The 13,530-nt window shown below is 42.6% G+C and overlaps 1 protein-coding gene across 1 annotated transcript in view; it reads right to left on the bottom strand.

Annotated features, from left to right (window-relative positions):
• grid1a (glutamate receptor, ionotropic, delta 1a) overlaps positions 1–13,530 on the bottom strand; it is a 438,916-nt gene that overhangs the window by 21,361 nt on the left and 404,025 nt on the right. The window contains exons 9-11 of the mRNA XM_056291925.1: positions 5,498–5,599; positions 3,544–3,741; positions 1,610–1,943 (exon numbers count right to left, since the gene is read on the bottom strand). Coding sequence (XP_056147900.1) covers positions 1,610–1,943; positions 3,544–3,741; positions 5,498–5,599 — 634 coding nt within the window. The remainder of the gene's footprint in view (positions 1–1,609; positions 1,944–3,543; positions 3,742–5,497; positions 5,600–13,530) is intronic.

Here is a 13,530-nt window from a genome sequence, read left to right as displayed (position 1 = left end):
ACATTTCTATCAAATAATTATTTATATACATTTATTGAATTCTAATTAAAATTTTTCTTTCGTGGTTTGTTGGACTGGTGACCACAAAAACAAAACAACAGCAATATAATCACAAACTATTTATTATGTGTATTCATATTGAATATAGTATATATTCATATTGGGCACATTCTTGATTGTGTTTTGCACATTGAACATGCATTTTTTTTTAAAGTTTTCTTAACTGACCACATACTTGTATAAAAATCTAGGCTATTTTTGTCTGGACTGAACCAGCAGACCAGCCCTACAAACACGAATGTCACTGACTGACTGACTAACAGTGATTAGGTGACCAACGACATCACTGAAGTTACACGATTGGTCGGCCGAGCACCGAGCTGTATGAGGGAGAGTGTACAGTAAAGCACCCCAAATAACAACCACTCACTGGTGAATTCACAAAAGGATTGCGTGGCTCTTGTGGCCACTAAATCGGCATGCAATCTAGCCTAACTGCAAACACCAGCGCTAATAGCCACACACACGGAGTGAAAATTATTAGCATCTTCAAAGAGTTGGTGGTAACTGACACCCAGACTTTCCAGTGATGATAGCAGCAGTGATTTGAGCCAGGTGAAGCCATCGTCACGCCAGGTGTGCTTGCGAGCAGATATTTATTATCCGATGCTAGGGTCTAAGGACAGGATGTTGTGTTGCTGTAAAGCCTACTGAGGCAAAGTTGTAATTTGTGATATTGGGCTTGACAAAATTGATTTGACTTGACTATTTCGCAGGAGAACATCACAGAAATCATTCGCAGACACAGGTTGCCAGGTCAAACAATTCTAGCTATACTTGATGACATTGAGCCTGCTTACTGTGTTCTTGGCACAAAGCCACCATGGATAATTGATTTTTTTAAATTTTGATATACTTTAATGATCCCTGTAAGGAAATTAAGCTCTGCATTTAACCCATCCTAGCTGTGTCGCTAGGAGCAGTGGGCAGCCACCGTGTAGCACCCGGGGACCAACTCTTCATCTTACCATGCCTCAGTCAGGGGCACAGGCAGGAGTATTAACCCTAACATGCATTTCTTTTTGATGGGGGAAACTGCAATTTGTAAATTGCAAATTTGCAGTTTGCAATCAGTTTCCTAATTTCTACAAGCCAAATGAAAATGTAGAGTTATTGCAAATTAAAGTGGATCCAAATGTTATGAGGATGTGGCCTGTGAATAGTCAGTAGGGTACAGAAGGACCAGCCCGAAGTCCTCCATGCTAACCACTGACCGGTTATTAATTAATATCAGGACCAACGCATTAGCTTGTAGTCTACCTTGGTCTGCTGAGTGAATGCTGTCTCTGGAGAAGGGCGTAGGGATTGTAACATCATGTATTGCTGAACGGGAAAATAGAAATTCATTTGTCCTTTACTCAAAAACGCTGTTAGTCAAATAAAAACTGGAGAAATTGCCTCCAGTTCTGTTAATATGTTTTCAATGGTGGGGCTACTCTTTTGGTTGAACTCTAATTTTGGATTTTTACCTTCAAAAAAACTGAATTACTGCTGCCTGATGCCTTGTACTGCAAGACTTCACAGAGTTCACAGTGGCCAACTGACCTACCTTGTTGCACAAAGGCCCCATAGACAATCCAGATGGCGCTCTGAAGTGAGTTGGACACAGACGGTGGAGGAGGGTGACAACCCGCAACGTTCCGCGAGTGCACCACTTGGATGCGCCTAAGCAGGAAGATCATGATGCCCACAACAGGGATGGCAGCAGCAATACACGCCCACACCGCCAGGTCGAATGGTGCCAGCAAAGAAAAAATGTTAATTTTCTCCTCCGACTTGCGCATCAGGATGCCCACTGAGTAGTCCAGATAGCGCTTGCTGAAATCCACCACGCTCTCTCTCTCAGGGGTGATAGTGATGGCTGATATGGCCAGGTCAGCTCGCTGCGAGTGGAGAGAATTTGTTACTGTATATCATTTGATGAGGTCTATTTATTCCCTCTAGTAACTGTAACCTGGTGATATGACTCATACAGTACATTCAAATCTTGAAAGTGAGTCTGTATTACACCTACACTGCATTGCCTTGTCGTTTTTGGGTCAATAAAAAAAATCATTTTCTATGCAAGATGTGACAAAAAGGGAATATGAAAATTCAACAGGTATATGAGCTGAATGACGAAAATACTGTGGGTTCCTGTGACTTGTAATGATAGCTGTTTGAAGATCTAAAGTTCACCCTTCAGCCGCCAACTTCTTCTCCATAACTTTCTGTAAGAACCTACTCAACAGCTACGGTAACATTCATCCTCTTCTTATTCTAACTAACACCCTCAATCTTTCGCAGTAATATATCTGGGCATGCTGCTTTGGAAAGCCTGCAGCTTATAATCATGTGAGGATTAGTGAGCTTGAATAAAGAGATAATAAAGAATTCTGTATCTGAGCTATGGGAGCACGACTACAGATTTTACGATGGCAGATAGTTGAGTTAAACACCAAATTGGTTTCTCCACACTGTAATTTGAGTTGGGTCAGTCATACTGTGAGTTATATATATTTAACAGTTGTGTGTGAGCTTGACAGGTTGACAGCTCTGATGGCTCACATCAGTTTAATTAATTTTTTTTCTGCACTCGTGTGGTGAATTAGAATTACTTTCCTTCCCTACAGTATGTGAAAGAAAATCTCCTTACAAAATATAATAAACTGCAAACAGAAAAATCATGTTTCTGTTGGACTTACTGACACCTATGGTGATAATGGTAATTGCATTGGTGTTTGGCCATTTCAGATTGCAGCGATACATTCCAAGTTACACAGACTCGCCGATACGGTTTTATCAGCGCCTTTGCCATCGCTAATTTGTATTGTTGTTGGCTTATCTGTTGGTGGGGTCTTCTATGGGGCTTGTCTGCCATATCTGCTTGTTTGCCAAAACAGCCTTGCTTTGGTACTACCTGCCAAACATTTTCTGCATTTTGCTGTCAAATTTCTCTGCCTTATGGTGAACACATAAAACTATAGCACCATGCACTATAAAATGTGTCCCCATAAAGTCCTGCCAGACAGTGTCCATTAAAATGAGCAATTACACAAGCATTCTTGATTTGGATATTTGTGAATAAGCTATTGTTCTAAATATGACTGTGACTGGTATCAAAAAGAGCATCTGTTTTCATGTTAACCTTGGGGATTGTAGCTTTAATTACATTTTCAACCACAACACCAAGGAGCAGAATAGAGATCTTTATTTTCCACATTCCTACAACCCACTTTTACCTAGTTAGTAGTCTTCCCCTTGAATCATTCTCTTTAAAAGATGGAAACCAGAACAGGCTAATCTGTGATGTCATACACTAGGGCACCTTGATATTTTGGAAGATTTTTTTTTTATGCCTCATTTTTGTTTTGCCTGATTTTTGTCATTTAACCGAGCAGATTCAATACTCTGAGTTCCCAAACAGAAATTGAAGCCTAACATCAAGAACGTGTCATCTGAAAGACAGACAGCGGTTTGATTGACATTAGAAGACTGACTGACCTTGCTAATCAGCTCTCCAATCATGCCATTCCACGATCCATTTGGAAGAGCTGAGCCATACTTGCCGTCTCCAACCTGATAGATGTCATACTTAAAACCGAGGATCTTGGCTAGGGCATCCAATACGTCAATGGAAAAGCCTTTGTACCTCTTAGGTTGGCCCAAAATGTTCTCTGCCACCATAACAAAAGGCTCCTCCTGTTTAAACGATTGACGGCACAAAGGAGGGAAGCAGTTAAGCGTCCGGGAAATACATTACTCATCGAGCCTTTGGATTGCAATAGATTCAGGTAAGTAAGCTTGGGTTTTTTGACACAAGATAATGTTGAGCAGTGTAAATGTGTGGGCTCCTATTCTCGCACCTCAATTTATCTTCAAGCCCTGGAAGACAGCATGTATGCTTAATCACAGCCGTGTCATTTATCAAGAAACCTTATAATCACCTCGGGGACAAGAGTGACAATGGCAGTGAGGATGCATTTTTGTCATCCTTAAAACGTTGGCGTGACGCCTTTATGAAGCGATTCTGAGGTGATCCATGTAAAAGTCCATCTAAAGAAAAAGCTTTTCCTCTGCGACTGGTGACCTGTAACACAGGGTGGCATGGTGACTGGTGATGCTTAATCAGCTAGAAATGGCCATTCTAAATTTATTGTACCCAACCATGGCACTTCTTCGTCGGCTGGAAGTGTCAGGTAGAAATTAAATGAGTACAGGTGGAGGGGAGAGACAGCAAATGGAGTTTAGGAAGATAGGGAAGAGAGGGATAGAATTGGGGAGGTTTTCAGGTGGGCTGAGGAAAATGACTTGATTAAACGACATTGCCGACAGAGAGCAGAGCAGACGTTATATGAATAAATATAGCACAGGCAAATCATGTGTGAAGAAGAGTCAGAGTGGAGTGAGAAATAGAGAGAGTAACAGAAGGGTGGGAAGGGCGGAAAGTGTAGCTTCTAAAACTATTCAAGTCAAGGATAAGGCACTATATTGAGGGATAGAAATTGAATGGCTCCCCGATGCTGAAGATTCACAGATCTGAAATGGGTAAGATGACCTCAGGTATTCCACTTTGCAAAATAAATGGCCAGTGTCGGTGTGTAAGCAGTGTAAAATGTATTAAGAGGGGTTTCATACTTGGGGTGGGAGCTTGTGTTGATCTTTATCAGATTTCCATTTACCTTTGATAAAGTAGACTTTGTGAAAACTTGCTTGACGGAAATACATTAATATTGGTGTTTTTTTTTCCTATCAAGGGTGCAATTATCAAAAAAAAAATTTTTGTGGATTTTTTTTAACCCCTTTTTCTCCCCAATTGTATCCTGCCAATTACCCCACTCTTCTGAGCCGTCCCAGTCGCTGCTGCACCCCCTTTGCCGGTGGGGGCAGGGCTGCAGACTACCACACACCTCCTCCGATACATGTGGAGTCGCCAGCCGCTTCTTTTCACCTGACAGTGAGGAGTTTCGACAGGGGGACGTAGCACATGGGAGGATCACGCTATTCCCCCAGTTCCCCCTCCCCCCTGAACAGGCGCCCCAACTGACCAGAGGAGGCGCTAGTGCAGTGACCAGGACACATACCCATATCTGGCTTCCCACTCGCACACATGGCCAATTGTGTCTTTAGGGACGCCCGACCAAGCCGGAGATAACAATGGGGATTCGAACTGCTGATCCCCATGTTTGTAGGCAATGGAATAGACCGCTACGCTACCCGGACACCCTCGCAGTTATCAATTATTGTGGAAATAGTTGTACATTTACATGACTGGTTTAAACTATTAAACTCACAAACAGACACTCTCAGGCAACTGGCTAATCTATGTCAGGCACATGGAACCGCTTCATAAACAGGCAAACACAATTGTCTCAGTAGTGTGCCATTTGTGCCCTTGTTCAAATATTTGCTGTCCCGGGTCAGGAGGTAGCTGACACAATGTAGTACCCCAACTTACCAGCAATGTTACAATCTTGAGCGTCACTCCCTGCATCCCGCTCTCTATCCGACTCTCCTTTAGGCTGCCGTTCAAACCACGCGTGGAATCCCAAGTTGCGAGCTAAGAGAGTGAAAGAAAAATTACAAAACAACAAAGGAGAGAGAGAGAGACAACCAGGTAGAGAGATAGAGATGCAATGAAGAAAGAAAATTGGAGGAAAAAAAAATACATGCAGCAATGACACATCTTTTTAAAGAATTAAACGTACAAAATGACTCATCAACAAAGTTATAACTCATAATCAGGTGATGGGTTGTTGTTTAGTAGGGCCACAATGGTGTTTAGCTGTAGCTAAACTCATCATTCTTTGTCACACTTTGTGACTCAATCTGTGGAAAAAACGAACATTCGCCAACCAAAAGCAATGCAAACATATCAGCTTGTCACCAAGGCAACTAGTTAAGGCCATTAGCATGCTGTCAGAATCCTCCACTCAACCTACATCTCTGAATGCTACATAGCACTGCTTTCACCCACCAATGCATACATTACCATCAACCCTGCAGGTGGTGGTAGTGATGATGATGTTGATGACGACAACAACGATGACGAGGATGAACACAGCAGTGATGAAAATGATAAAAAAGTAGAACGGGATAGAGGGAAGGAGATACAGGAGTGGGATGTCAAGAGGAAGTGCAGCGTGAATGTCACCATCACGTTCTAGTTAGTAAAATGCTAAACGTAAGAGTAAAACAATGACACCGAGGATGGCATAAATAAAACATCACAAGTTTGACAGTCAGATAAAGCAAATAATACAGACAGGGTAGATAATAATTCATCTTTGGGGGTGCCTATAGTATGTTACTCAAACACATCTCTGTGAATACTTTGTAACACCCTAACTCATCTTAGAGCTTGAAAAAAAAATCCTCATTCCACACCATCAACCCTTTGAGTTGTGTCTTCACTTGGGAGGCTGAAGTTTTTTAAATTCTTAATCAGTGCTGCTAGGTGGACAAAGATTTTCCAAGAGCTGACATGTCTTTAAGACTTGAGCTGACAGGACAAGAGAGCTGGCCCAAGGCCAAACGGCAAACCTCTCCAGCAACACTGCACCCCTGCCTGCCTCTGCTGTCATCAGGCAAAGCCTCTTCTTTGGTACTCCATCTCCATATCATCCACAGACACAGTGTGGACTCCATAGCAGTGACATGAGTGAAAAACACAGTAAATAATAAAAGAAAAAGCTATCTTTATCCTTCTTGCAAAGGAATATAAAACATAAAAAGAGATTCAGGTCATATGTCGTCTAAATTCTGATTGCTTTTACGACTTGTGTATACATGTCACTTTTGTGCACTGCTCGCTCACTGTAAACTATCACACCTTGAGTGTGCATTAATAGAAGTAATTTCCAAATGGGAGATATTGAAAAAATTTTTCTCTTCAACGTAATACATTGCACTGGACCACAGTATTCTCTGTGGATGGATTAGGTTTGCTCAGGGTGCTGAGAGACAGGAGGCCTCCTGAGACGAAGGCTGCAGAGATTCCATTGAAAAAAAAGGGATTTTTTTTTACTGGAGACCAAAAACCTGATCATGAGCGGCACAAGATATTTTTATGGTTGAGGATTTCATCACGAGTCCTGTTTTGTCCTTGAAGCCTGTTAGCTTCATGAAATATTGAAGATACCTCACTCTTTCACCCTCCTTGACTTTGATAGTCTCTGTTGGGTTTGGGATAAGAGTAGAAGAAACGAGGGTCTGTTTCTTTTTTGGGGTTTTTTTTTCGTGGCTCCAGAAACAAGGTTTGGTTAACTTGTGTACTTGAGTTTGATTGCTAGAAATATCCCAGTGGAGGAGAGTAATAAAATATCTAATTACACAGGGCCCCCCCTCTCAACCCCTCCACCAAATCTTTGTTACTCCCATCAAGCTGCTGTTACGAAGTCCCCATGGCCAAGAAAAACACCTGCAAAATGTCCTTCATTCCCTCCGCCATAAACACCCCAAATAAATTAAAATAAGCACTTCATCTATTCCCCAAAGCGCTAAATAACTTGTCTTTTTAACTATTCTAACCTTTCTCCATTGCTAATTGTCATGTTTTTAACCTTCCTACTCTTTTTTTGGAAATTTTCTCCCCTTTTTCTCCCCAATTGTATCCGGCCAATTACCCCACTCTTCCAAGCCATCCTGGTCACTGCTCCATCCCTTCTGCTGATCTGGGGAGGCTGCAGACTACCACATGCCTCCAATTACCCGACTCTTCTGAGCCGTCCCGGTTGCTGCTCCACCCCCTCTGCCGATCCGGGGAGGGCTGCAGACTACCACATGCCTCCTCCGATACATGTGGAGTCGCCAGCTGCTTCTTTTCACCTGACAGTGAGGGGTTTCACCAGGGGGACGTAGTGCATGGGAGGATCACACTACCCCCCCCCCCAAAGAGACACCCTAACTGACCAGAGGAGGCGCTACTGCAGCAACCAGGACACATACCCACATCTGGCTTCCCACCCGCAGACACGGCCAACTATGTCTGTAGAGACGCCTGACCAAGCTGGAGGTAACACGGGGATTCGAACCGGCGATCCCCGTGTTGGTAGGCAATGGAATAGACCGCCACGCTACTCGGACGCCCCAAACCTCTCTTCTCTTGTGCCTTTTTAAACTTTTCATTATTTATTGTGTTGTCTGATGTGTATGAGTCATGCCAAGGAAGAATCTCTGTTAAATTATGATGGACAACAAAGCTTCTTGAATCTTCATTGATAGTAACTGCATATGTAACTCCAAACGATACATAGGAAGAGAACACCATGGAAGTAACAGTGACAAACAAAGCAGCGAATGCAACTAAGGTATTTGAATGTTGATTCATATAAAGGTGTACAAGGCAATGAGTTTGCTAGGGTTGTTACCATCTCTTAAGTTAGCATAACCACTTTTTGGTAACACGTCTTTGTTTCTCCCCAAACTAAAATGCTGATTACCTACTACTACTACTTTCGGTTGCTCCCGTTAGGGGTCGTCACCGCGGCTCATCCACTGTGGCGACCCCTAACGGGAGCAACCGAAAAAATGCTGATTACCTGATCCTTTGAAAAGTGTCTCCCTTAATATCCTCGCTCAGTTTTAGTCACAGTGCAAGCTCTACAGCTGCCATTGCTTGCAGACTGTTAGAAAGATGTTTACGAGTCTCTGTGGGTGCGGTGGCTATTCGCTTCTGTTGATTTAACTGGAATCCACCGGTGCACCATCCTATGCCTGTTAAAGCTACGTGTTTAAGATGCTGTAGGTATATTCTTTGGGGCAGAATTTGGCGAAAGTGCCATAACATGCTGTCAGCAATCACTAAAGCCAGTGCTCTGAGGGAAAAATCCTGTCGCTGTATTCGTCCCAATTCAACCTATGGAAATCTCACCGCACCCAAAGGAAATAAACAAATCAGGCCGGCTCTGAGCGAGCACAAGTTCCCATTAGTTTGTGTGCGTAGCTTGCTCATACCCACTGCCTGGACATCAGAGAGAGCATTCAGGAGTCAAACAAGTCCTTTTGGTGAACAATGTGGATATAACTTTAAAAAAAATAAGTTTTTTTTATATGCATAAATTATCAACTGCAATACATTTTACTGTATTTACTAAATGTTCTTACATGCCTGTCTCTACCGGAAGTAGCTTACCTGTGGCTGCACCATACTGTGCTGGAAACACTGACATTTCTGTTTGTTTAATACACTGTATGTGTGAAGGTCAACTTGGTACTCTGTACGTGCAAGCATATGGACGCATAAGACACCATCCATGTTGTGCGTGTGCATGCGAGCGTGCGTACGTGCATGCATGTGTGTGCGTGTTATGTAATGGCTTCAAAATGCCAGCCTGTATTGTCTACTTCACATGGGGGCTATTTTCTCCATGAGTGGCTTTGTCCTCACAAAAGAAAAGAGCTCTCTCTCTCTCTCTCTCTCTCTCTCTCTCTCTCTCTCTCTCTCTCTCTCTCTCTCTCTCTCTCTCTCTCTCTCATACAGTAGACTAAAGAGGAAAACCTAAAAAGCCTCACAGAGCTTTAGCAATGGGCCACTGGGAAGGTCACACACACTACATCCCTACTGGGAGGCTGTAACAATAGACAGGCAACACACGATTTCAGTCAGCTGGTTTGATTGTTTGATTAGTAGATACGTTACCTGGTGTTTCGTTTTAATTTCCCCCTCTATCATTCTGTGTTCAGCCCAGGCTATTCTGCGTGGAGCTTACGTGTTTACCAATGATTTGTGTGGGTTTCCTCTGAGTCAATAAAACATGCATGCCAGGGAAAATGGAGATTCTTAATCGCCTACAGGTAGAATGGGAGTGTGAGTGATTGTGTATTTGAATGTTAGCCCATCGATGGACTTACAAACAATCCAGGGTGCCTCCCTAACTCCCACATGAGTTATGCTTGGATAAGCTTTGGCACCTCATGACCCTGAAATGGAGTAAGTGGGTAGAAAAAATGGATGGATGGATCCACGGCTGGCGAACAGGTTTTCACTGTATAGAATCACCACGTGTCCTCATCTGATTTTCTTTTGTTTGACTGCCTTCATCTTTTTAGGTACACAATTTTGTTTTGGGTAAATATTTGCATTAGTATGAAAAGATGTCAGACAACTGTGAAGCGTCTACCTCAGTGGGACCAAAAGAATGAGTAAATATAATGAAACATTGAAGGCAATTATTTCCTGCTACAAACTACCTCATCCTAGATAAATCAAACCCCAACTAAAAGCCAAAAAATATTTTCTAAACCATCCCTCAATATGCAGAGATTATGTGACGGGAGTATCGAGCAAACAAGGCCTTAAGAACAGGACAAGCTATCGGCAGGTAGCGGCTATGACGCCTTCACTTTAAAATAATGGTCTGTAATGCGAATCAGCAAATACCAGTGACCTCTTGAACAACATCAGAAGGATTTGAATCAAGTCCTCCTGCATTTAGAAGAGGCACAACGGTATCAATTATCCCCTAAAAATGCACACTGGAGCCAAAGGGAGCACACTGTTCCCTGCTGGGGGGCCAGTCTGAACTGCCTCATTAAGGTTGTGGTTTCTGAGTTTGAGCTCGTTGAAGCTATCCTTGATTCTCCACTTCTTTCCCTTCAAGTTTAGTCCATCAGCCTCTTACATACTGACAAGCTCACTGTGCTACCAAGCTTCTGATTGACACCTTTGTCGGCCTCACTGACAGCACAGGCCTGAGAGTGTGTGGTGGGCGGCGAGGGGTTATATTTGTGTTGAGCAGATACTGTATGTACTGTGAAAATGACCGGTCTAATTACTGTTTATGTCTTGGCTCTCCTGTCCCAGTTTCTGGCCCATGCTACTGCCCCTGAAGGCCACCACAGACTGTGTGACTGTGGCTGTCTTGATTGTTTATTGCTATTTTGTACAACAAGAAAAAGGAAAAACCTTGATACATCTCCCATGTCATATGATGTGAATTTAAGTGAGACTACTGTCACATTGTGCGTTTGGTTGAATGACAAGGTTGCAACCAATATCAGCCAATGGCAAGCCGACCATGTCCCAAAGGGCCAACAAACAAAAAAAGAAAAAAAAAAGGTCTCATGGAAAAAAATATGGAGTTGTATCAGTGATGGCAAGTCTTTGCCTCGACAAACCCATGAGAAAGAAAAGGAGGAGGGTTTGGACATGTTTACACTCTGTCCATAGCTGCCATGCTAGGATGCTGACATTTGGACAATGCTAAAACTATGTTGGAGCCTACGACTATGGATCGGCACTTCATCAGCTGTCCTTAAGAAGAAGAAGAAGAAGAAGAAGAAATAGCCACTTTATTTTGTCATTTTATTCTTACAACGAATTTGTTCTCTCTATTTAACCCATCCTATTGTATAGGAGCAGTGGGCAGTCGCCGTGCAGCACCGGGGGACCAACTCCAGTTCCTCTTTCAATTGCCTTGGTCAGGGGCGCAGACAGGAGTATTAACCCTCACATGCATGCGTGTCTGTTTGATGGTGGGAGGAAACCCACGCAGACACGGGGAGAACATGCAAACTCCACACAGAACGGAGCCTGTGATGGCCTGGGGTTCGAACCCAGGACCTTCTTGCTGTGAGGCAACAGTGCTAACCACTGGGCCACCGGGCCACAATGAAAAACTCAAGGCAGCTGACCATTGCTCATGAAAAAGGAATCTGTCCACCATTTGAATAAATGATCTCGGACGGCTGCGTGACTGCCAAAATCGCAAAATGTGTGTGGAGCCTTAAGTTGTCACTGCTCTTTTCCCCATGCATCTATTGTTCTGGGAATTACCAAACAGTTTAAGGTGTATCTATGACTGAGATTTGCATTTTCTCATTTAGAAGACACTTTAATTCAAAATGATGCACAAGAGGGTCAGTGAATTAGCAGGTAGAGAGCTTAAATGTAATCATATCCTAGCAAAGAGTGCATGTCATGTCAAGTGCAATTAATGTGCGTAAGTGTACACAGGTAGATCACCATTTTTTCCCCACTTTTCATGTACCCTCTGCTCTTGTTCAATGTAAGAAAAAAAGGTTTGAGCCGGTGGTGTTGACGTTATCTACATCCACCTGGACGACAGAGATAAATAAGCCGAATCAAAACAAGAGAAACCTTATCTGTGCAGGGGCCCCAGTGATGAGCCAGTTAGTCTTGGCATCGCTCGGTCATTCTAACCTCCCACAGCCTTTATTCTAACAGCAGGCAGCCTTTATTTCATGCAGCTACGTCAAAGGACGGAGATAGACTGGCTGAAGGCAAAGGCAAGGAGAAAGAAAAAGAGGAGATGAGAATGGGAGAGAAGACATGGAAAGAGAAGAGAGTCCATACCTAACAAGACAGACCGATGAGAGAACTGCACCGTGAAAGGGAATCGCCAAATTATTATTCTTTTTTACCCCCCCCTTGGTTGCTGTCCCAACTTTTACTTACATCTTTCTTGCAAAGCTGTGAATTGCATTTTTTCCCCCTCCACTGTTTTTACTAGTTTTCACAATTGAAATTAAGAAATATTATGTATACAGAAGTACAGGAGAAAACATTTTATTTTCAAGGAACAAGCAAAAAAAAAAAAAACCCCAAAATAATCGTCTATAATTGTAATATAGGCCGGGAGCCAGGACCAGCCCTCAGGATGTTTTCTGCTACCTTTTTTTCACTATTATTTCTTGTTAGCCTATACCTTGGGCCATCAGAAGTTGATAACGAGCACCCCCAACTCGGCCCCGTTTGGCCACAGGGGGCCAAAAACCCAATTTTTGGGCCATGTTCCTGGCGAAATTATGTGCATGCAAACATTAAGGTACTACAATGGCATAAATAGTCATACAAGAATGAAATTTGGCAGAGAGTATCCTGATACATAGGGGGAAGCAGGAAAATATGATTCTGGGGCTTGTTGCAACTCAATTTTAAGATATCACCCACACCATCCCCAAAAAGACAAAAAAAGTACTGTCCGCCTGACAAATTATCATCAAATGATTATTCTTCAGCACTTTATGGTGAATATGTATGCCTCACTTGTGTATAGACAACTTCCCTAGTTCTTAAGCTTCAGTTTGAGCCCAAGATGACCTTTCTATTTCAAAAATTACTCTTGCTGTGGCCAAAAGTCTTCTCTATACCTCAAATCAGAGAACATTTAATTTTTTAGTCACTAGCATTCCAAATGGGGGTAAGTGCAATTTATTGCATTTAACAATATGTTCATATGTACTGCTTACTACTGCTATCTGAAGTGAACATGAAAAGTGAACACTGAAGAACCTGTAGGAAAACAAATGCTTTTAAATGGTGTCTCATAGGCCTATAGCAATGGGCCTATAGGTCCAAAGCAATGCACTCAAGTAGAAGCCAACCACCAATAGAGTACAGTAAACATTTTTTATTATAATATTTTTTTTTAGAAAACACATGGCTTTCATTTTATTAACAACAATGAAACATTAATTCCTACCCTCTTACCCCATCCCATCCCACTGTCCCCAAAAAAACTACACAAA

Source organism: Lampris incognitus, chromosome 13 (genome assembly GCF_029633865.1).
Source record: "Lampris incognitus isolate fLamInc1 chromosome 13, fLamInc1.hap2, whole genome shotgun sequence".
Lineage (NCBI taxonomy): Eukaryota > Metazoa > Chordata > Actinopteri > Lampriformes > Lampridae > Lampris > Lampris incognitus.
Note: the sequence above shows the minus strand (reverse complement) of the source record. Positions and strands in the feature narration are given on the sequence as shown.